General features: G+C 43.7%; 1 protein-coding gene across 2 annotated transcripts in view; it reads left to right on the plus strand.

Annotated features, from left to right (window-relative positions):
- HUNK (hormonally up-regulated Neu-associated kinase) overlaps nucleotides 1-24792 on the plus strand; it is a 61714-nt gene that overhangs the window by 20585 nt on the left and 16337 nt on the right. For both annotated transcript variants that reach the window (XM_075770910.1, XM_075770921.1), the window contains exons 2-5: nucleotides 687-979; nucleotides 11217-11272; nucleotides 16745-16880; nucleotides 19339-19466. In XM_075770910.1, the coding sequence (XP_075627025.1) occupies nucleotides 687-979; nucleotides 11217-11272; nucleotides 16745-16880; nucleotides 19339-19466 (613 nt within the window). The remainder of the gene's footprint in view (nucleotides 1-686; nucleotides 980-11216; nucleotides 11273-16744; nucleotides 16881-19338; nucleotides 19467-24792) is intronic.

The raw sequence follows: 24792 nt of genomic DNA on the forward strand, positions 1-24792 counted from the left end.
TATTATGCCTATTCAGGGAATCCAATAAAACAATAAAAGGAACCAGACTCTTTAAGCCTAGAGAAGAGCAATATCCTACTTGGTCCCATCCTTTTGTTCTCACGTGGCGTTGTGCACCAGCAATGAGAAGGAAAGCACTTGGATAGGCCCTAGCACGTGCTGTGTTGTAGGTTGTGGTACGGAGCCTCCTTAGTTTTATTACATACTTTCACGATGGGCTGCAGCTGACTTGGACATCTGAGCAGATGTGCCACTGAGAACTTGCATTAAAAAAAGAAAAAGTTTTGCCTTCTTGAATTTTGCAGAGTTGCTCGGTTCTAGAAGTAGCAGGGGGGTTGTCTTTCATGTACGTTTTAAAAGAAGGAAAAGAAAGGTGCCGGGAGAGTGATACCAAAATAATTTTGGTTTTCTTACTTATTTTTTTCTTTTTAATAATGCAAAACTAACATTTGGCTCTAGTTTGAGAAATATATTATCTCAAGTCTCATGTCGAAAGCTAGGAACAGCCAAAAATGACACTTTTAAATGCCAGCCTGAAGACTTTCTGAGAAAATAAATGAAATAACTGTCCACCATTAAGTGTGCTAAGTGTTTGGGTATGGTTAATGACATTGTTTATACAAGGTTAAAGCCATAAATCATCGGTGTGACTGCTAACAACCCCTTCTCCTCTATTTTTTCGTTAGGTGGCAGTGAAAGTAATTGACAAGAAAAGAGCCAAAAAGGACACCTATGTCACCAAGAATCTGCGACGGGAAGGGCAGATCCAGCAAATGATCCGCCACCCGAATATTGCTCAGCTGCTGGATATATTGGAAACTGAGAACAGCTACTACCTTGTCATGGAGCTGTGCCCTGGTGGCAACTTGATGCATAAGATCTATGAGAAAAAAAGACTTGAGGAGCATGAAGCGCGCAAATATATCCGGCAGCTTATCCTGGCAGTTGAACATCTTCACCGGGCAGGAGTAGTTCACAGGTAATCTTAAAAAACCTCTCCGGTTAAAATTTATCTCAGAGCATCTAAGTGGTATTTTGGCATTTATTTGTATAGTAAGGAGTCTTCCTTATAAAATCTTATTCCTGACAGCTTTTTTGGCTAATCTTCATGATATTGTTTAAATGCTCCTATTGTAGACATTAGAAAGTATCTGCAGAAAGCACTTAAGTAAGCACGCAACTTCAGGTGAGCGCACAGCAGCTGTGCTGACTCCATGTCCTTAAAGATAAGCCTGCGCTTTGCAAAAGTAGGGCTCTTTCCCTGCAAGTTCCACTATTTTGCCTCTTCAGAGCACTGTACCAACATTAACTAATGAATCATTTCACTATTTCTTTGAGGAGGTGGTTGCGTCTGTTGTTTTACTGGTGGAAATACAGCAGTATGGGGAGAAGAACTGATTTGCCCAAAGCCTCACAGAGACACAGCTGGGACAAAGCCTGAATGGAACCACAGAAGTCCCTTGCTTCTGCTCTTCTGCTTTTCCCACTGGTTATATCACCCCAACAGGACCTCACAAGTCTGAATACTGTGAAGTACAATGCAGAGCATGCAACTGTTCAGTTCATCTCACAGTGTTATCTCAGGAGAGATCCAGAGCTGTGGTGATACATCACTTTCTTTCCTTAGGACCTTCATTCAATCAGTGTACAAGCAGGATGTGGCTCTCCTTGCAGGAGGAAGAGATTTACCTGGGCTGACGGGAAGGAAGACAAGTTCATCAGAGAGAAGTCTGCAGAGAGTTGCTGAATAAGGAGTAGCTGCCTCTGCCTGAAGTCCCTGAGCAGCAAGTGATAGAGGCTAGGAGAGTACAGGTGGAGGTATCACACATGATCGCCTGTCCCTGTTCCCTTCCCCGCTTACGTGTTCTTGGCTGCTATGGAGACAGGAGGACAGTGGGCTGGGTGGACCTTTGGTCCGAGCCAGTATGTCTCCTTTTCTTGTCTTAGGTGTATTTATAGGGTGGTGTCTAAGAAGGAGGCTTCGCTTTCTAAATTTGGGCCAACTGGTGCTAAGTCTGGACTCCTACATACTTCCCATATGGTGATGAGCAAGTTGTGTAGGCCTCATCCTCTGAGGTTATGCAGGCACATAGTAGGAGCTAGACACCTGAATACTTCTGAGGATCTGGTTCTTAATTTCCTTGGCTGTGCTGACTCTGTATGACTCTCTGATGGAGAGCTGTTGTGCACACCCGTCCACAGGGCTGCTGTGCAGGCAGCTGGCAGACTGCCTGAAGGCAGCCAACAGCCAGCTCCTCCAGCTGTGCCCAGCTGCGCGCTGAGCTGCCTACCGCTGTGCAGCACTGTCGGGTGCATCTGGCTTGGTGGAACTCCATGCGCTCTGAAAACTGCTTTTTTTGTCTTGAGTCTGCATGTTCCCTGTGATCTGTTAGGGATAGGTGCTACGTGCACATACAACCTTGGTTGTACTGAGGTCTTATCTCGAGCTAAATTTCTGGTATCAGTGTAGTATAAATATTTGAGCAGCCACCAGGTCTATTCTGCAGGTTCGCTATCAGCAGATAAACTGCTGACCTCTTTAAATTATTAACCCCACAGTTTAGAGCATGGAAAAGGAAGAAGTCTACTTATTGCTTTAAGGGATCAATTGATATCCGGTATATACAGAGAGAGAGGAAGGAAAAAGGTCAAAGTTTATGAGATGGGCAGAGGAAAACCTGGCAGGAACAAGATGAATGCATTTAGCTTTTAACGGCAGTGTTGAGTTCAGCAGCAGTTCCTCTCCCTGAAAAACTGCCCCTCTGCGTAGTGTCTGAAGCACTTATGGGAGGTTGGTGGGTTTGGCTTTGATTCCCTTCTTTTTCAGAGAGGACTCAAACCCACAGTTTGTACCAAAATAGCTCATTCTCTAGGTACAAGCTAGAATTCACAGGCTACTGTGGTGGGAAGAAGGCAAGGCTTTGGGGTCCGGAGAGAATGTGAGCACGAGTTCCCATATGGATGCTGCACTCTTGCAGCAGATGTAGCCCTCACCCCTTCTTTCTCTCTGCTGTCTCTGTGACCATAAGCGCAGCTCACAGAGACTGAAGTGTGAGGGACCTTCGTGAGCGGAGGAAGGAAGCAGCCCTGCAAATACTGACATGCTCTGCTGCATCTGGCAGCTGAGCTCTCTCCGTCCAGCCCCATGGTGTTGGATTAATCCTTACCCCGAAGGCAGCGTACTCCATCCACTCCATTTCTCAAATCACAGCATGGCACAGAGCTCGTTCTTGGGAGTCTTCCATCTGGATAATGAGCAGGTCCAATTCTGCTTAAACTGATAAAATTTGACAGAATCACAGGCAGTATATCGGCAACTATTTTCTTTAGCTTAAGCACTCAATGTCTTGACTTCTTCTGCAAGCGAGGTATGTAGAGCAGTGTAGAGATGCAGGAAAAACACTGGCAGTGTGATCCATATTTATTCTCCTGGCTCTCCGCGAGCAAGAGAGGGAGAAAGAATAATAGTTACCCCAGGAGTTGTCCTTCAGCATCTTGGCATTTGACCGTGGCGACTCTAAAAACAGACTACTCAATCGGCAACTGAAAAGGGGGGAAAAAATAGCGCAGAAATCTGATTCATTCTCACCCTGGATGAAATGGCAATGTTCTGTTGTTGTTATTGTTGTTATTTTTAAAGCAGGTAAAAATAACAGCACTTTCATCTATGTGGTGATCTGTGGGTGTTCGCGTTCACTGCGTGTGGAACAAAACATGGCATCCTAGACCAGAAAATGGTCTGCTGTTTGTCTCTCTCCAAATACTTTCATTGTTCATGTTGAATGGGGCAGGACACTGAAAAGTGTTCACTGACTTATTTTATTACCAGCGTTTTTGTCTGCGTTATTCAGGGAGTAATACAGATGACTTGCCCTGTTGTTTAATGCAGGATGAAAAAAAGCCAGATGAAATAAGTCATATGAAATTTGATTACGTTATTTGATGAATATTACTTGGTAAGCTTCATGACTTACAATCAAGACTTGGCATGGCAGAAAAGCACTCTGAGCTTTGGACAAGAGCTGGGACCCAGAACTCAATGGAAATGCATCTGTTAAGAGGCACTCATGTGCAAACAGCCTAAAACTAAAATACTCCAAGAAACCTCACTTTATTTAGAGAGGTAAAAAAAGCCCAAAACCTCATGTTTGACTGTATAGATGTATTTTAAATTACAAATATTTAATCTCCCACGATGGATGAAGACTGCAAGTTCCTGAGTGCAGAACCTACATCTTTGGTGAGGGGTGTCCAGGGTTCAGAACTCCTTGGCCGCTCGCCGAAAAAAGAAATGCCGCTATTCTAAATATCATTTCATGTAATCATTTGTGTTTCATTCCTTCTATCAGAAGAGCTGGTTGGTTGCTAAAAATATACTTGCAACAAGCTCAGCTGTGAATCAGGTAGGAATATTTATCTTTCCCTCTGACAGAGGAAAACAAACCCAAATGGCAGTATCTGGTGAAGCTTTCTCTTTTCAGAGGGTGTTTACATAGGCCTTCATGCTGTCAAAAAGCCGGATGAACAATAAGCCCCTTGGGAGCGTAAGGACAACAGAGAAAATGAAGTGAAAGCCTTGGTGCTTGCCACTGCATCCCACAGGAAATTCTCAACAACCCTTTTAAAGTAATTTTAACAAAATTCAATTGCATTCAGTGCAATTACTGTCAGGATGTCAAAGAAAAGAATTTAATAATGTATTGGTAGCAAAGATAGCTCTCTGTATTCCCCCTTTTTCCGTCTTCGTGGCAGCATATTCATACCTTCCACTGCCGTTTTGTATTTAAAAGCAGATCAGGAGTTTGAAAGACACAAAAACCCCCTGAGATTTTGCGCGGAGTTTGTATGTTTTCCCATGATCTCTTTCCCAAGCAGAGTAAGGTGGTGCCATATGATCCAGTTGCTCAGGGTGCTACGGGATTCCTGCCTTGGTATCTGCTACTTTGACATGTTAGCTTTGATAACTTCCACCCTATTAATTTTAAGTGGCAATAGTCTGTCTGCTGATGCAATATTTATGACAGATCCTGCACTGCAGCACAAAGTCTCCTTTTGAAGTGCAAAGCTGGTTTGTCTTTCTATTTTATGTCAGATTTCAGAATTACCTTTGGGCATTCTGTCTTGGAGTACTCAGCTGTAAACAAACTAAACATTGTTTTAGTGAAGACAATGGACTGAATTCCTCTTTTGCAGAAGCAACTGCATTGAATTCAGTGATGTCGTGACTGATAAAAGAATCAGAATATAAAGAATATTTTGATAACAAAGCCTATGAAATGTATACTGATGTGATGATGAACCCAAATCTCTGCAACCTTTCCGGCTCACCTCCAGCTCTTACATGGGGCTAGAAAGCAGGCTTGTGGGTTGGTAGTTAAGGACTGATTTTTCATGATGCTGTTATGATTAAAAATAAGATGCTGGAGACAGCAGCCAACCACTGCTGCTTTGCAGCTGCTTGCTGGTAAAACCTTCCTTCTCATCGCTGCTCCCCCAGACAAGAAATAAAATGTAAAATGCAAAAACTTCAATTTTGCTGCCTGATGCCTGCAATGGCACTGAACAAGCTTCTTTCCAAAGCACGCTGAGCCGACAGCGGAAGCCTGGGGTAGCTCACTCAGTGAAGCAGGCTCGTGTTGCTTGGTGGAGTCACCGGCTGCAGTTGGGGTTTCCAAAGTGGTCTCTGAAACTCCGAGCAAAGCCGGAGAAAAATCAGCCCCATCAACAGCAGAACAAACTCCCAAACAAGCAATCCCATGAAGAAGGCGTGATTTCAAATACGGGGAACGATGGCTGTATGCTGCTAGCTTTGCACACTGACAAGGCATAAATATATGCTGATTCTTCATGTTGTAGTAATGCAGCTTGATCTTTCTTGAGTGTCTTCAGTATTAATAAATTTGACTATCGTGTACCATAGTTAAACGCTCTCAACGTCATGGAGCTAAGCCCTCAGAAAAAGGTAAACCTTTTTGTTCTTCTGATATTTAATCACTGAGGGTGCACTCTGGTATTTTGAAGTGTTTCAGCAATGAATGCCAAAAATTTGCTAAAGGGGAAAAAAAAATAAATCCTTTAGTCCTATTTTTTGAGGCGCCAAGACAGTAAGGAAGAAGATCAGATTTACCTCGAGGAGGGAAACTTAAGGTCTCCAGCAACTACATTTCTTCTCCAGCTATTAAAAACATGCAAAAAATTCCGCTGACTAAAATAAATAAGGCAGAGTGTTTGCTTTTGTTTGTTAAACCATTTATGAAGACAGGCTGAGAGAGTTGGGGTTGTTCAGCCTGGAGAAGAGAAGGCTCCGGGGAGACCTTCTAGCTGCCTTCCAGTACCTGAAGGGTCCTACAGGAAAGATGGTGAGGGACTGGTTACAAGGGCATGGAGCGACAGGACAAGGGGTAATGGCCTTAAACTGAAGGAGGGCAGATTTAGGTTAGATATAAGGAAGAAATTCTTTACTGTGAGGGTGGTGAGGCACTGGAACAGGTTGCCCAGAGAGGTTGTGGAGGCCCCATCCCTGGAAGTGTTTAAGGCCAGGCTGGATGGGGCTTTGGGCAACGTGGTCTAGTGGAGGGTGTCCCTGCCCATGGCAGGGGGGTTGGAACTGGATGATCTTTGAGGTTCTTTCCAACCCAAACCATTCTGTGATTCTATGATTATAATATAGTGCATGAAAGTCAGGGTTCCCTAACACTTTTGGGTGTAATGGTGCTACTTTTTCCATTACAATGAGTTAATGTAAACATTTAAACAAAGCAGCAACTCAGGTGAGCCTCTCTTTGTAAAAAATAATTTAAATTTGAATTGGACAGAACTGCCAAAGCATTTAAGAACTTTGAGGAAATCGGTCCTGTCCGATCATCTCCGTAGGATGAGCAGATACATAATTGGATTGTACCACCGCACTTTTTTGTTAAAGGGAGGGTAATTTGGTGCATTGTTAAAGTCTCTTAAAGTGTTCACTGAATAACCCTTCTGTCCTGATGGAAGTGGGTCTTGTCCAGACACACGGGCTCTGTCCTGGCTGCAGGTCGCTGCCATCTCTGTGCCCCACTGCCAGCCTGTTGCAGAGGATCAGGCTGCCCAGGGGTCCTGCCCGGTGCCCACCCTAAGGTCCACATCTGTGTAGCAGCAGTTCTCAAACTATGGCTTGGTCTGGGGATTTTTGGTTTGGTGTCATACGGCTTTAGCTTTGCATTTCGAAGGCTGGTTTGCGTGGAATCTTCTTGTTAGGTTGTATCAAGGAGTAAAAACCTGTTGTCCTAGCTCACAGTGTCAGACCAAAAGAAAAAGTACTTCTGTATTGATATGGTTTGAAAAAAATGTGGTGCATATGGACCATTAGATCAGTTACCACTTACCAGCAAATCTGCTGAGAATAGACATATGGGTAAACATCTTTAATTAACCAGGTCTGATTGCACTCTATACTGAGGCTATATTTAAATGTTTATTTTTTCCTCTGTTAGCTTTAAAATGCCCTGTAATATTTACCTTTAGTTTTATTTTTTTAACCTTGAATCCTTTTAAATATCTTTTCTTGTGTTTATTTTTAGCCTTCCTGTCACTCATTTATCATTCTAATTGCCTGCATGTCTCTTCTCCTCAACTTACAGCTTTCATCTTTCTGTTCCCTTGCCTTTATTTTTAAAGTCTTACCTCTTCTTAGCTAATGTTCAGTATACTCAGAGCTTCCCAATGATCTTCCTCCTTGCTTTGAGACATCATACTGAGCATTGCAGTGTGTGACTTGAAGCTCCATGTGCTTCTGCTGATTTCAGTTCAGTTTTGTGGGGTTTGGTTTGTTTTTTTCCTCTTTCCCATAATGTTTTTTTGGCAGTCTCTCCTGTTAAATTCCCGGCCCTGATATCTTTCTAAAGGCTAATCGTGCTGTCTGTGAAAACCTCCACCTGCAAGCAATAAAGATGCAAGACATGAAGAAATAAGCCCTTTTTTGGCAGTAGAGGGAAGCAAAGTGGGTTGATCCAGATCCATCTGGCAGGGCACATCTTCCTACAAGGAAGCCATTTGTCAGTGGCAGCGGTTGCCCTACAAGGGAAGCTCTTTCTGGAGGACGCAGAGCGGTGTATCTGCAGCGCCGTCGTGGCACATGGAGCCTCCTGCAGATGAGGAGAAGGATGCCATGGTTGCCAGCCAGGCTTATGGGGTGCATGGCCCAAAGCTGGTGCTCGCCCTCAGAGCGGGAGCAGGGCTGGAGAGTAGGCTCTTTGTAGGCTGGGTCTTAGTCAAAACACGGCCAAATGTGGTTACATCTTTCCTGTGGTATTTGAAATTAGCTGTCACTTTTAATGTGGCTGGTTTCCTCAAGTTAACACACTGGGTCCCGTCCTTCTGTCTCTCAGGCTTGTGCTTTATTGACCGAGTTACGTTGCTTCCCCGCAAAGAGGACTGGTGCAGAAGGCAGTCCTCTCCTCGGGAAGCCTCATGTTCAGCTGAACGCTCTAGGAAAGCCTGGGTATTGCCCCAAATACTTGAAATTTGCAAAATACTCTCCTTTGGTAGATCTATATAGTATTTCCCCTATTTCTTTTCACATGCGAAGCAAGGAAAATGTGCAAGAAATGCTTACTGGAGTGTAGAAACATCTGTTTGGAGAAGGTCCTTGTGGTCGTGTTGATGAAGTGAGTGGCATCCTACCTGCAAGTACTCTTCTGCCTCAGGTCAATTTGACACAGCATGGGCATAAAATGAAATGGAGAGGAACGTTTTAAAAAAGGTTGGAGTTGGTCACAGTTATTTTTCTTTCTTTCCCAGATCCTTTCTTGTGGAAGTGCTTTGTTTGGTTTGGTTGGTTTACTTGTCTTATTTTATTAAGCTTTATATTTTCATCTGTAATAGAGGCATCCTTCATTAGTCCCTTTGCCTTACAAAGGCAAAATACCATGGATGTCACTGACTTCCCATAATTATAGCTGATGGCTTTATTATCCAGATTTTTCCAAAGCGTGCTGGGAGAAGCATCGCTGCCCATCTGAGCTATTGATAGCCCGGCATGCTGATTGTTAGAAATGCTTTATGTCTGTGTGTTGGGTTTGCGTGGCAAGGTTTTGGTAGCAGGGGGGCTACAGGGGTGTCTTCTGTGAGAAGCTGCTAGAAGCTTCCCCTGGGTCTGATAGAGCCAATGCCAGCCGGCTCCAAGATGGACCTGCCGCTGGCCAAGGCCAAGCCAATCAGAGCCTCTGTGATAACATATTTAAGAAAGAGAAAAACACTTAGAGAGCGCTTTTGCAGCCAGAGAGAGTGAGAAGATGTAAGAAACTCTGCAGACACCCAGGTCAGTGCAGAAGCAGGGGGAGGAGGTGCTCCAGGCGACGGAGTAAGATCCCCCTGCAGCCCGTGGTGAAGACCATGGTGAAGCAGGCTGTCCCCCTGCAGCCCATGGAGGAAGGATGAGGGGGTGTAGAGATTCCACCTGCAGCCCATGGAGGACCCCACGCCGGAGCAGGTGGAGGCACCTGAAGGAGGCTGTGGCCCCGTGGGAAGCCCACGCTGGAGCAAGCTCCTGGCAGGACCTGTGGACCCGTGGAGAGAGGAGCCCACGCCAGAGCAGGTTTGCTGGCAGGACTTGTGACCCCGTGGGGGACCCACGCTGGAGCAGTCTGCTCCTGAAGGTCTGCACCCCATGGGAGGGACCCACGCTGGAGCAGTTCACGAAGGACTGTAGCCCGTGGGAGAGACTCACGTTGGACCAGTTTGTGAAGGACTGTCTCCCGTGAGAGGGACCCCACGCTGGAGCAGGGGAACAATGAGAGGAGTCCTCCCCCTGAGGACAAAGAAGCGGCAGAGACAATGTGTGATGAACTGACCATAACCCCCGTTCCCCGTCCCCCTGTGCCGCTGAGGGGGGTGGAGGTTGAAGCCGGGAGTGAAGTTGAGCCCGGGAAGATGGGAGGGGTGGGGGGAGGTGGTTTAGGATTTGATTTTATTTCTCATTCCTCTACTCTGTTTTGCTTAGTAATAAATTAGATTAATTTCCTACTCTCAGTTCAGTCTGTTTTGCTCGTGACGATAATTAGTGAGTGATCTCTCCCTGTCCTTATCTTGACCCACAAGATTTTCGTTGCACTTTTTCTCCCCTGTCTATAGAAGGAGGGGAGTGATAGAGTGGCTCTGGTGGGCACCTGGCCCTCAGCCAGGGTCAACCCACCACAGTCTGGATGGGGGAAGAATTCTTGTGATAAAGACACAGCCAACTGCTAGGAGTCATGGACAAGTCGTGTAGCAACTTAATGGATTTTTTTCATGTTATACTTAATGCCTAGTCTGTACAGTTTGATGTTTTGGGGTGGTTTTGGAGGGGGTAACCTCTGGGATATTTTTCTTAGGTAGAACATGATTTAGGAAAGCGCAACCACATTCTTAAATGATGAGAGCGCACGTGTGAAGTGAACAATGTGCTGACATACCTATCAGAAGAAGGGCCGGTCGTCTTGTAGAAAGAGACCATTTTCTTTTTATCCTCTCTCTCTCAAAACTGGTCCAGGTCTTGATCTGTATGGGCTCTGTGGGGTCGGGCAGGGAGGCACAGTGGAGAAAGCACTAAAGTGGCACTCAGACAACCTGTGTGGCTTCTCTCAGCTTTGTTACTGGCCTTCTGACTGGTATTGGGCAAGTCGTTTCAATCCCTCAGCCTCAGTTTTCATCTGTAGCATATGGGAGTACCAATGCTGACCACCTCTGTAAGGAGTTTGGATGCTTCATCCCCAGGGAAGGTTGATTCTGGTCTCCCTTGTAGACAACAGCGGAAGAAAGACGTTTTGACTCCTCGGGTCTCTGCAGAAGAAGGTTTATTCTTCAGCTGCGGCCAGTGAAGAGCCTTTGGTTGTGAAGAATAAAGAGAAAGTGATTTCCAATTCCAAAAACATATTTTTGAAATGTTTCCAATTTATAAGATTTCTGCAAACTTTTAAGTACATGAGAAATTTGAAGAACCTGATTAATTACAGGATGTTCTGACGAATGTTTATAAAGTCATTTTGTGCCTGAAGAATAGGTGTGAAACTGTGTGTGAAAGCACTGGTAATTTTGGAGAGGAGACAATGCATGGGGCTTTCTGCTTTGAATGTGGAACTGTGTGCACTGCTTGCATTATACATGTTATTATATATGAATCTTGTAAATACACTGATGAGAGTGATGGGAAGCTGCTTCATTATTTTGGAGGCTCACTCAAAATATTTTATTTCTTTCAGAGACTTGAAGATAGAAAATCTGTTGCTAGATGAAGACAACAATATCAAGCTTATTGGTATGAAACTAGTTTGGCAATTCCAGTAATTGAAATTGGTGGTTTTATAAAGAGTTTTTGAGACTTCATAATCCTCTATGTGACAACTGCTAATGTTGCTTCAGAGAGGAGCTGAGAGAGTATAGATAGCAATCAAGCTGTTCCTGACAGCATCTTATGAAAAAAATGTTCCAAATAATTCAGCTTTAACTGGGTATGGGAATAATCCTGCATCTTTTAATCAGCAGCTTTCATATTCAAATCAAGAACTTTGAAAAGAATTAAAGATTTGACACCACAGCGTCAACTTATTTTATTATCTTGATCATTTCATATTTACTAAGGGTTGGATTCTGCCCCCATATGCACATGCTTCCACTGAAGTCAGTGGGAGTTGCACGCATTTTTAGCAGCTGGCAAAATTTGGTCCTGTATTTATATTCATTACATTTGCTCCCAGCACCCAATACAAAATTGGTTTGGAGGGCTGTTAAAAAAATAAAAAAGATCAATGACAGAGTCTTGATTGTATTCGGGTATCAGTTGCACGCAGCGCTCGATTCATTCAAGTTGTGCAGACATTTTAGATTAATCATCGGTGGGTATAGTCTCTCACTGCCTTTGCGTAACTCCCACTAATGTTAATGTGGGCATTGAAAAGAAAATATTCCCTTCATAAAATAAACCCCAAACATCTGTTTATATTTATCTCCATGCCTACACTTCTGCCAAAGCAGTGTCTGTGGTTGCAGACTTAAAAACTTGACTGACTTTCTTCAAAAGGTTTCATGATCTGAAAAGTGATGAAAAACACTTAACATTCAGGTCAAATGGACAGTCACTGTAACGTGTAAAGCACATGCATCTCCAAACAAGCCAGAGGAGGATGGTTAACGAAATCTGAAATATACTCAAAATTTAACTTAGGGAATTCAGTCTTTGGAAATATTACCATGACTTTTACTCTTTACTCCGTAGCGAATCAACCGACTCTGGGAAGATAATAGCAAAAGAGAACTCTGCATTACCTCAGCTACGGGTCAAGAGTATACTGATATGTTACCATGAATCATTCATCAGTAATGATGGATACCACCCATTATCTTGATTTAGCAGATAACTGAGACCAGATGGTTTGCAACAGTGCTATATGAACATCTGATAGATTTAAAAAATTCTTATAACTTTCCCGTTATTTGGTGTTTGATTACACAACAGTATGTGAACTTGACATCCAAACCCAGACCTAATCAGATGATATGTGTACCATTAAAACTCCCATGCCAAAAAATTACTTCAGAACTGTTCCTGCAGTTTCATTTGCTTCGGTTGCATAGAAAGGTCTCCTTGCAGTGGGTGGTGTGGGAAGAATAGAGAAAAGAGACAATTCGATCTTCTGCAGCCTTGCTACCGTTGAAATAAATTGTCCTCAGGTCTGCAGCCTGATGTTTTAAGCAAAGCAGATTGTACACAGTGCGTATTTTAAAACAAAGCAATTAAATCCCACCGTCCAGCTGGGTATGTTACAGACAAATAAAGGTTGTTTTATTAGTAATAATTTTGCTGCAAGTAAAACCAGATTTAGTATCAGAGTCAGCTCGTGCCATATCTCGCTAGTGACACTGGTGATCTCTGGTTGTTCACCCTGAAGAAGCAGTGCCTCCATTCTTCATGCTCTGTCTGCTGCGCTTGCAGGGAAAGCTGGAGAGGGGGCTGCAGAAACTGGCCTCAGGTTCCTGGGCAACCTCTCCTCACGAACACCTCTTTTCCCGGTGGTAGCAGAAGTAGTGCTTGAGCTGCCACATAGCTTTCCGTTGCCACCAGGCCTTCCCAGGACAAGGGAAGTTTTTCAGCACCTGTCTGTGACTGGTGGATAGACCAGATAATCTATAGACCAAACAATTTACTCCTCTTCTTCCTCCCTTCCTATTCCTTCACTCAGCTCATTCAGCACTTAGTGCAATATTTTAGGTAGTCTGTCTTTGTAGGAACGTGATGGATCGGTTGTGTCATCACAGGAAGGTTCTCGAGGATTAAAGAGCATGGTTTGAGAAATTATGTGTTGCTTTTCATGCTTGGGAGAAGAAACTTTGACCTATAAAACCAGATCACATTAACTGTGGTGTTAACATTGAGGTGGGAGCTTGGTCTCCATGTCTTGCGCAGCAGCAAACACACTAGTATCTAATAAAAAATGTTGCTCTAGTGATAACTGTGAAATGAAAAAAACCAACCAAACCCCACCATAAAGGCAAAAAAAAAAAAAAGGTGACATTACATTGAAACTCCCTACTTGTTCGTGCATTTCAGTGAGAACTGAATCCCTTGAGTCCCTTCACCCAGCTGCTTAATGACACCTTGCTTCTGTTACTCTTTTTAGCTATGTGATAAGGTGGCTTATAATATGTTCTTAGATAGTATTATTAGAGAAATTCTCTTCGCTAAGTGGACTTATTCTTAGCTGCCTGTTAAGTCTCAAATCTAAGAACATCAGGATTGGAAATGCTGGAAATAATTCACTTCTCTTCGTCTACCAGCCTGTGGTGGTAGGTGTCTGATAAAGATGCTGTGAAAAGCCACTCACGGGCCACGCGAGGTTCTTGGCATCCTGCTCAAGGACCTATGGCACCAAAAGGACCCTGCCAGCTCTGCTGAGGTCTGTGGTGGTCTGCTGGTCAGACTTGTCCACGAGCTCCTGCTTGGTGCTAAGGCTTCCGTTACTTAATAATCTTTCCATCTTCCAACTGTCACAGGTTCAGAGATGGCTATATATCCATAGCTTAATGTTGATTTCCTGGAGGCGTTAAAGAGTAGTAGTGTAATGCAATACTTTGATAGTATGAGCAGTGGGGGTGGTGGAATTGCCATGTCATAATATTTACTTTGGAAATCCAAGTGTGGCCTTTGATCTGAATTCTGTAATTAGCTCGGTTTATTGAAAGGAAACCCAAGAAGCAGGAATGGCAGTGAAAATTATCAATGCTGGTGGTAATACCATTCTTATCAAATCAGCAGCACATCCTTAATAAAAATCACACTCTGATCTCGATGTGCTGCCACAGTGTTAATAACAATATTCCTGTTTCTTTTGCCATAAAATCCCTGTCCTCAATCTGCATGTGTTTGTGCACATTCTGCATTTCAACAGGCACTAGGGAAAAAAAAAAAAAAAGAGTATACCAGCCTAGATTAAATGAATGAGCTGAAAAAGTGAATAAGATGTTTATAGTTTAAGCAAATAAGATAATTAAAACCTCTGCTAGAGTATACCTGCATTAATAATGATAAAAGGATGCTGATTTACACCACCGCAGAATATAGCCCTTACATACTTTGATTGTAAAGCCTTATATTACAGTCAATTAATTTTGAGGTGGTATGACACAGTAGGGTAAAGACCATGAATAATACTGTGTGGGGGTATTATTTCTAGGAGTTTAAAAAAGTATTTTACAGTTGATATAACCCATAGCTAATAAATATGTTAATTAAGTAAGTGGATCCTCAAAAGTATTTGTATAAGCCCCAGGGTTAATACATATCAAGCAGAGATGATTAAGCAGTGTCCAGAGACAATTGTTTTCCATCAGAGGCAAGGAAGTTGTCTTGATCCTTCCTACCGTTTTGACAATGTTCTCCAGCAAAACCCCTTTGAGCCTCTTTGGTTGTTTAAATATGGTGATTCTTGTCTCTCTCGTACTTGTCTTGCTCTCGGAGATGCAGCCAGTCGAGTGGAAAGCCCTGTGCAGTCATTTGGGCACTCCAGCTCACATAGTCATCTTTATAATTGCATTTTTTGAAGCATTATTATTTTTTCGCCTGGTTTTGTAAGGGTAAAAGGCTTATGTGACCACCGTGTCAGGGCAGTTCTAATACCTTGAGGAACTCCTGTCTGATTTCAGCCAAATTTAACATGGGGTAAAAGCTAAAGGGCAGGCCATTGCTTCAAGTCTTGTGCAAATAAGTGGGTAGATAAGGGAGAGAGACCCAAATTAATGACTCTGTAGAGAGAGAGTGGGCTCAACAGTTGCCTGCTATATTTGGATTGCAAGATGGGCTTTTAGCCCACCCAGACAGGTGGGTAGCACACCCAGAACTATGGTGTTTTACAAGACACGTGGATGCAAGACACAAGTCTATAGGAAGACGATTCAGTGGTCTGCTTCTCTTGGCTGCCCCATTTATGTATAAGACAATTTTCATTTTAAAAACACATGCATTCTGGGAATTTTTAAGAAGACTGGATCAAAAAAAGAGGAACAAAACAGATATCAGTGTTCTTAACAGCACTATTTCTGTTGTTGCAGCTGTCATCAATAGCAGGTTATTAATAAATGGGAACATCTTTGATTGTGACCTCCCTAGATCCGCTACTCCTGGATATGTTGCCCTGCAGCAAAGGCCGTTCTCCCTGCCTGTCAGCTTTCCCCATGTCATCTTCCTCCTTGCAAGCTTATCTTGCTTCTTCCCTTTACCACGTCAAGTTGTTTGACTTCACTCTCAAGACCCTTTGCAACCTCTCCTCACTTTCTATGTCAGCTGTGGTTTCATAATCGCTTTCTCCCAAGCCAAGTGTGGGCTACCACTAGACAGGGTGGGCTTGTGCTCGCCTAGCTGCATGTTGCCCCCAGCCACTTCTGCCACTGGTGCGACTCTGCCTTTCTTTCCTTGCTTAGTGGTTTAACTTTTAAGATCTTTCCCTAAACCCAGCTCAATCTGCAGCCATACCAACCCTTTGGCGTTGATGGTGAGCCCTTGGGAAACTGCAGCCTCCTTCAGTGCGGAGAGGCTGCCTCTTGTCTCCAGTCAGCTCATGGTGCCAACCTTTGCCAATCCCGTGGTAGTATTGCCAGTGAAAGAGTGTCAGATACACCCAGGGGCCAGCAACACAATAATTCGAGGCAGAAGTTGGGGAGGGGGTGCCAAATCAACACATTCCCCTTCTTGCTCCAAGATCTCCCTGTGTTATTTCAGAGCTGAAATGCTGACTCTGCAACCCGGTGCATTTGTGCATCACCACAGTAGTCCCAGAAAGTACCCTCCCCCCCCCGCCCCTTACATCTGATGGCTCATTTACACAATTTAGAGGAAAATGTTAAAGAAGTCCCACTCAAACTTGGCCTCTACATAACATAATGCAGCAGTATGGAATCCATGACCACCTGAGGTGGCTTTCTGCCCCATGCACGTCACGTAGTGCCTGGGACAAGCTCAACTCCAGTTGTTGCCATCCAGTTCCCAGTGAAATGTAGTTGCTTTGTGTATGAAATTGATAATTGTGCATGTTCTAAGACTTTATTGTTTGTGGAAATCTCTGGTTATTTAGCACCTCAGAGAAACAAATTATATAAATTTTTTCCATGTGGATGATTTTTTTCTTAGGCAGTTCATTGCTTAGCTTTGAGAAAAAAATGTGCTTTTTTTTTCCTTGTGTTCTAGCATGGTTTTACTGTATCTGTCTCTTTCATAACTCTATCTCTGTGCCTTTCACAGACTTTGGATTGAGCAACTGTGCAGGCATCCTGGGTTATTCTGATCCATTCAGCACCCAGTGTGGGAGCCCAGCATATGCAGCCCCTGAACTTCTGGCAAGGAAAAAATACGGGCCCAAAATAGACGTTTGGTCCATGTGAGTTACTTCTCTAGTTTATAATTGTTATTACTGTCATCGTTACCCATTGCTCAAATGAGAAACATTCATTTATTTGGCTACTCTGAGCAAGAAAATATGTTTAATTAGCATGAGACTCTGAACTAAATTGCACAGATATTTTGTTCTGAAATAGATCTTTTAGGTACCTGTATATGGATTGCTAGAACATACAGTGTAGAGAGATTGTAGTAAAGCACAGCTGTTGATCAGTGGTGCTCAAACATAGTAGAAGACACAGCTCTGGCACAAGAGGGCAAACAGCTTTTATTTTGTTTTCCCTGAAGGATCCTCAAGCATTCACGTGGGTTCTGTGCACTGTCCACAGTCAAGTCTGACCGGAAATATGATATCGAGTCAAGTCATCACATAGAAAGCACAGTCATTAAAGGGGAAATAAAAACGGCCAGAAAAATTGTGAGCCTTTGTGAGCGTACTAGTGTTCAGACAAAAGAACAGACAGAAGTCCCTGGTGCCAGAAGTGGAAGAAGCTACAATGATGTTTTGGAGTCAATGAATTTGTCTGCAGTACTGTTGTAGACTGTGCAACTCCCACTACCCTCCTGTTGGCCATGGACATGGTGTTGGTTATCCTTGTCACTCCTGGAGAGGAATTAGCTGAAATCAGTTGAGTTTTAGCTTTTGCTTTAGTATCAGTAGATTTTCTCTCACCAAGTGGGGATAATAACATTTGTATAAATTTCAGTGAAATAACAGAATTATGGTAATTCCCAAGTTGAAGTATTTGGAATGCTTGGAAAATGTGAAGTACTGTATAAGCACTACTACTGTTAAGAAAGACTGGCCAGAATTTATTTATTAGATTAGGACCTGGGTCAAATTCATCTCTCAGCTTGACTCAGTGGGTCCCCTGTTGCACTTCAAGGCTCTGTAGAACTTCCCCTGCTGAAACTTAATTTGCAGTTTGTCCTCTGAGGGGACCCACAGCTAAATCATTGTATGGCTACTGAATTTCTCACTCCAGCCGTGGGCTAGTTGTACACATCAAGGGAGAGAGTACAAGGCCTGAGGAACGCAGGTGTCGTGGTTTTACCCCAGCTGGCAGCTGAGCACCACGCAGCCGCTCGTTCACTCCCCCCCATTAGGATGGGGAGAGAATTGGAAGAGTTAAAGTGAGAAAACTCGTGGGTTGAGATAAAGACAGTTTAATAGGGAAAGCAAAAGCCACACGCACAAGCAAAGCAAAGCAAGGAATTCATTCACCACTTCCCATGGGCAGGCAGGTGTTCAGCCATCTCCAGGAAAGCAGGGCTCCGTCACGCGTAACAGTTACTTGGGAAGACAAACGCCATTGCTCCGAACACCGCCGCCCCCCCCCCTTCTCTTCCCCCAAGCTCCTTATAAACTGAGCATGACGTCATATAGTATGGAATATCCCTTTGGTCAGTTTGGGTCACCTGTCCTGTCTGTGTCTCCTCCCAACTTCTCGTCCACCCCCAGCCATCCCGCTGGCAGGGCAGTGCAAGACGCAGAAAAGGCCTTGGCCCCGTGTAAACACTGCTCAACAATAGGTCCATAGAACAAAAACATCTCTATATTATCAATGCTGTCTCCAGCACAAATCCAAAACGTATCCCCACACTAGCTACTATGAAGAAAATCAACCCTCTCAGCTGAAACCAGGACAGCAGGCAAACAGAGCACAGTCCTTGGATTGTAAACCATTTAAATTTCTCCAGTAATAATGTCCTGCTCTTTTTCTTAATTAAAAAAAAAAAAAAATACAGTTAACTCTTACACTTCCTCATAGCTGAACAAATTATGCCTGTGGTCACAGTTCGTGATAGCACACCAGTTTAGTTTCTTTCTGTTCACATACATGTATTCAGCAGTCTGGGGAAACAAATTCCCAAAAGGGAAGAATTCCACTGAAATTAAAGCCCTTTTAAGAGGAAAAAGAGAAAAAGAGTGCCCAACCCACTTTTCATCGCTGACTTTGCTGGGCATAAACAAGCAGTAAGTTTTCTGCTCTGAAAAAATGTAATTGTTCACACCTAACCTTTGAGCTGCACCAGAGGCCGTGGAGGTGACCTTTGGGCACTGAACCAGGACCAGCGATGTCCCCGTTGGTGCGGACAGCCATTCCATAGCCAAGGGCAGCACCAGGACAAGGCCTCCAAAAGCGGCATGTTTATGCAGCCTGAGGAGAGGCTTAATTGTGGTGTGGCATTTAGCCAAGGAGTTGCCTAAGAGCTGGACTCGGTTCTGTGGCTCCCAGCTTATGCCGTGCACATTGTGGGACCCTCCATGAGCAAACCTCTGGGAATACTTACCCAAATCATCGTGTGCAATGGAAGAAAGAGTTTGGTTTATAGCTGTCAGACATTAAAGATGAAGTACAGTCACTAAAACCTAAGCTTAAGTTTTTCCTTGTTCCTAATCATTTTGGTTTGTTTTTCTCTATGTTTTCTTTTAGTGGGGTGAACATGTACGCAATGTTGACTGGAACGTTACCTTTTACCGTGGAGCCATTCAGCTTGAGAGCTTTATACCAGAAAATGGTGGACAAAGAAATGAACCCTTTTCCCACCCAGCTCTCTGCAGGTAATCAAGGGAGTGTGCTGGGACCTCTTCAGATCCAGTCGGTCAGAACCATTGCGTTGAATTCTGGATTGTGAGTCACGCTGCCGACATGGCACGCTAATTGGGAAAAATACTCCTTTTTTTTTTCATTTTAGCCTCCAGAAGATCTGCGGGAGTTGCTGTAGTATAACTCCTTTTGCTTTGACTTCTGTATTTAAGCTGGAGAAGTGCCAAGTTTTGCTGAATATGAGAGAGGAACAAATCTGAAAATCTGTGAAATTGCTTTTGTAGAGTAGTTGGTCAATTTTGCATGTTCAGAAGATTTTAGCGTAGGGTATAGATGCATGAACACATTATTTTGGAATAACAAATTCCTGGGCATTAGCATGACTAAGGTTGAGTTATAAGCTACCTCAAATGACCTCACATTTATTATGGAATAATGACATGCACACAGAAAGTTATTTTGGGACAATGGCCTGTGATAACCTTTGTGTATTCACAAAATGCAAAATTGTTGATGTATTAGTATTAGAAATATTAATTCCTGCTTCAAAGCCATGTCACTAGGCAACAGAATTATTTTTCAGCTTATAGCAAGACTGTTGTCAGCATTTGGAACAAACTCCATTTTGTAGTTGGGTTTTATTTTTGTACGCTAAATTTGTTGCTGATGGAGAGCTTCTGTTCTCCTTATTACAAGGGACATTCAATAAAATTAAAAGATTGCAAATAGAAAAAGGGTAACAGAGCGTACATTTTTACTCAGTACACTAAGGATGGCAACCACTGTCATGGGGGATAAGAGAAAGCCTTTGGAGGTTGTGTCACAAGATGAATTCTCCAAGTACCGATTTACCTGCATACGGAAGAGGTAGGTAGTTAAGGGTTTTCTCACACAGCTTATCTGTGGATCAAGTGGAGTATATTGTTCCTTGTTCACTCAGCATCTGTATGAAGTACACTTTTGCTGCCAGCAGTTCATATTGCTGGCATGTTGTAAAGTGGTAGGTTTACAAGTGAGCTGGGATGCTGCAAGTCTTGCCATCTATTTGATGCAATTAGAATGTTTGGTATTTCTATTCTGGAGACTTCCCGTTAGGATTCAGTTGCATAAAATGGCTATTTTAATGTTCTAGCACATGCTCTAAAGTCCCACCGTGTAAATTAAAAGAAAGATTATACTGACTGCTTCATGCTGTACCGATCTAGATGCCAAATCCTACATGAATTGCAAAGTTACTCTCAAATTCAGGGACTTGCATGTCATAGTAAACATTTTCCAAGTTTGGCAAAAAATTTACCAAACTTACCTCCCTGAGTGAGGCCTTTACCAATAAAGAGCAGTTATATGATGGCTGTGTAGTGTCTTTGAACCAATGGGCTGGTTCCCCAATCATTGTTTTCTTTCAGTCGTCTTTAAGTGGGAGATTTCACTGACTTCACTGGGACAACTCCTGTGTTAAAGGCTGAATCACCCAGGAAAGGCCTGTAGAAGACCAGACCTTGGGTAGCAAAAAAGATAACATTATTTTTGACAGTTTTCATTTTACTGTTTCATTCATCCTACCATTTTATAACTGAGATCAAATTTTCTCGCAAATGAGTCTCTGTAGCATTTGTAGCTCACTGACACGACGGTCTCCAGGGAAAATGATATTTTGTTTATCCCGTGAGAGTGATAGCAGCTTGAACTTTCAGAGATGATGGCAAATGAATGGAATAGATTTAAATGTGTTAACCTTTACTCACTGTGAACAAAGGTACGCTTCAGTTCCTGATCTAAGTTAGCGGCCTTGCACGTTCACTGCCATGGCAAACTGTGATTTAAGATTACATTTGTTCTTGCCACGGTTAGGCTTTGGGTCAGTAGGTAGAAATTCTGCTCCTCTGCTTTGCCAATTGTTGTGTTCATTCACTTCTTAGGTTTATGGATCTTATTTTTTAATCGGGTTTTCTTTTTCTGTAAATTCACATATAGAGATTTTTTGTAGGAGTCTGTTTTGCTTGTTCAGTACATTGTCTTCCAATATTTAATTTCTCAGCTACTGAACACACAGTCCCATTGTAAAAGTAGCCAATCTTATCACTAAGCAAGGTTATATTTTATTTGTATTAGTTAAATTGTTGGGTGACTGTGAGCACCCAAAGCAACTGTGCAGCAACAGGGAAAATGTGGAGTTAGTGTTTAATTTTCCCATTTAGGAAACCATTTTTCATTAAGCTTCTTAAACAACACAGCTATCTGATTATTGATTTTAGGTGAGCAGAGTTCAGTTGTTCAGGAAGTTGGTATTCACCTTGCACACATTCCTTTCTTATCCTCAATTTACCACTTCCGTGGTCTTCCTTCTGGAGCAGAGAAATGAAGAAGAGATGAGAAGAAGAGCCATTGTCTATCCATGTCTGTACTTTGGAGGAAGGATTTTATTATGTGGACCTTGCTCGTGGTTTGTGAAATGACCTCATTGCATTTTCTCCAGCTGGTTTTCTAAGCAACACCTGTACACCTCACTTTAACCAGGCACACCCTCACAGCGTGAGTGAGACACTAAGTTGGTTTCCTTCATGACAAGGAACACGAAGACAGCAGAGGTCTTGTAGTGCCCACTGAAGCACTCTCCATTTCTGGTCATCACTGAGCTCAGTACGTTCAAGGAAGTTGAGAGAGAAATATAGTTTCTCATGACGCCGGTCTCTCATTTGTCAAAAGAGCAAAGTTTGCCCCAAAATTACAGCATGGGAACAAAATTCCACCGAGTGTAGGTCACCAGCTAATCAGATCAGCACTGTCCTTGAGCTCATCATAAACAGGGCCTCACATAATGAGGTCCTGGCAGGGTGGTTCACAGCGCCCTTTGTTCACCAGACTACTTGGTGCAGCAGGAGAACTGGCTTCAGGCGCAGTGCATCCCAAAACCAATTGGGCAGCTCCGTGTTTGCTTCCTGGGGGCTTAATTTTGGTGTCCCACAGCCACGGCGCTAATTCGAAAAGGCTTCTCTCTTCCCCGTACCATCTGACAACTCAAATCGGCCGTGGCACTGTTACTTATCTCCTCCGTGTCGCCTGGGTCTGGCCAGCCGGGGACCCCCCTGGGGGAGAATCTTCTCTCCAGAATTAGTTTCTCCCGGTCTCAATCCGTTGATCTCTGTGGTGCTTCACAAGCCTTATTTAATTAGCTTGCCTTTTGCTCAAGGGAAAAAAAAAAAAAAGAAAAGGATTTTTAAAGGAGATGTTAGCTGATTTGAGGACTGAGGATGGTGGTGGTGGTGATGGTGGGGGGCGGGTGTTGGTTTGAGAAAGGGTTATTTACTTTGCTCTGAACCCGTGGGATGCATGTGGTTTCTGAGACAGGGGAAGTACTGGAGAGAGAGGAGATCAAATGGAAGAACAAGGAGTTTGTTGTTTCCCATAACGGTGGGGGTCTGTGCCCAAGAAGCGTGATGGGGGGGTACTCAGGGCATGCAGAGAGCAGTCATAGCATCAGCTTCCAGCAGGTTTATGAACTTGGATGTGGGCTTTTCCTGCTGTTGCCTCAATATTGCTGTCGTGGGAAAAAAACCAAAAACGTTGGGAAAGATTTAAAGTATCTGAAATCAGCAATTTGTGAAAACAGAGCTTAGAAAAACCCTGGCCAATGCCTTGCTGAACTGGTAAACACATAATTGTAACTCTCCCTTTTCCACATATAAACTTCTTGACGGTAGGCTTGCATTGAAACAGATAGCCTCTCAGGGCCCTCTCCAGCTGATACTTGACTTTTGCAAGATGTTGAACATGGAGGTTACCCAAGCTGTTAGGAGTCAGCACCCATCAGGTCTAACCCTGATTTATTTGAGGAGCAACCCTCCCTCCCTCCCTCCCTCCCTCCCTCGTCTGCCACCCTGCCCTGCTGCGTCAGCCCAGCCGTCCCGTCCCGTACTGCGGGTGGGAGGTGATGTGGGTGAGCTCGGGGAAATAAAAATGCTTGAGGGGATGGCCAAGCAAATGCAAAGGAGGGCAGCAGTCTCATAGAGGAGAATCTGTGAAGGGCACCAGCACTGTGCCTAGGTAAACAGTTCTGCCCTTTTCAGATGAGGACTTCATGGCCTCACGGGCAGGCATATTGTTCCCAAGTTGGATGCGGGAATGGGGATCCATGAGGGTTTCGCTGTATTACTGGTGGAGAAGACGCTTTAGAATAGGGGATGGCATGGTGCCAAGTGAGCATGCTGTGGCGGTGGGACCAAACGCCTTTAAAGCCAAATGGGAGGACTGGCTCGTAATTTCAGTTTTCTAGCACTGGGGTGTTAGCACATCCAGTTTGATCAGCTTTATAACACAGGCCTTCAAGGGGTTTGGTTTGCCTGCACTGAGCTGAAGTAGCTGTGTTGGCAAGGCTGTACTGCGCCTTACCCAGAGACACATCCCAGAGGACACCGTCCCGTGCTACAGTGGTCCTGTGCTGCCACTGCCCAGGGCACCTGCGCTAGTAAGGAGATGAGTAGACACGACATGCTCTGGAGAGCATAGGAGGGGAACCTCAGTTCTGCTATGGGAGAAGGTGGGAAAAAACCCCCCATGGTCCTGTCTATCTGACCTGGAGAACACTGTGCCGCAGCCATCACTTCTGCTTCTGGCTTGCCATTGACTTCATTCGGGATTCATTTGGCATCATCTCACTTGACTATATCTCCTCTAAAAATCTTTCCAATCTTGTTTTTCCCAGAATTAAGTTTCTTTATCTTTTGTGCGGGGAATTGTAGAGAACATAGTTAACGCTTTACTACCTTGTAGCCGAAAAACTGAATCTAGCCTTGATAATTAGAGGAATAAAGACCAGACCTAGTGAAAACAGAGTTTATTTTCAGCTCAGATATGCACTTCTTGTGAGTCTTTATGCAAATCACTTAATTTCATTGGTCCTAACTATATAAGAAGCACATGACTTCAAAATATCAGAAAAGTACTTCTGAGGGTTTTTGCAAGAAACTCCCGACGAATGGTTGAATGCCACTGAAAGTTGAAGGTTCAGTATCTGAAAGCAGAACGAAGCCCATTAATTTTACCGTATTCTTTTAATTTGGCTAAAACCTCCTGCAACTGATTGTAGCTTGGGTGGAAGTCAGGAGAGAATTTGTCCTTATAATGTGAAAGGGAGCCCAGTTCTCCATGTCTTCCTTCCAAGCTCTGCATCCCGTGCCTCCACTCACCCCCAGTCCATCTTCTTCTACTTTACACACAGATTGAGTGATTTACCTCTGACCTGACTCCAGTCTCTTGTCCTCATTCAAAAATCAAGTTTTGGCTAACCTGCTTGGAAACTTCAAACAAGTTCTGAAACAAAAGGCGCCTTTTCTCCTCTCC

The sequence above is a fragment of the Balearica regulorum genome, chromosome 1 (assembly GCF_011004875.1).
Source record: "Balearica regulorum gibbericeps isolate bBalReg1 chromosome 1, bBalReg1.pri, whole genome shotgun sequence".
NCBI classification, from domain to species: Eukaryota; Metazoa; Chordata; class Aves; order Gruiformes; family Gruidae; genus Balearica; species Balearica regulorum.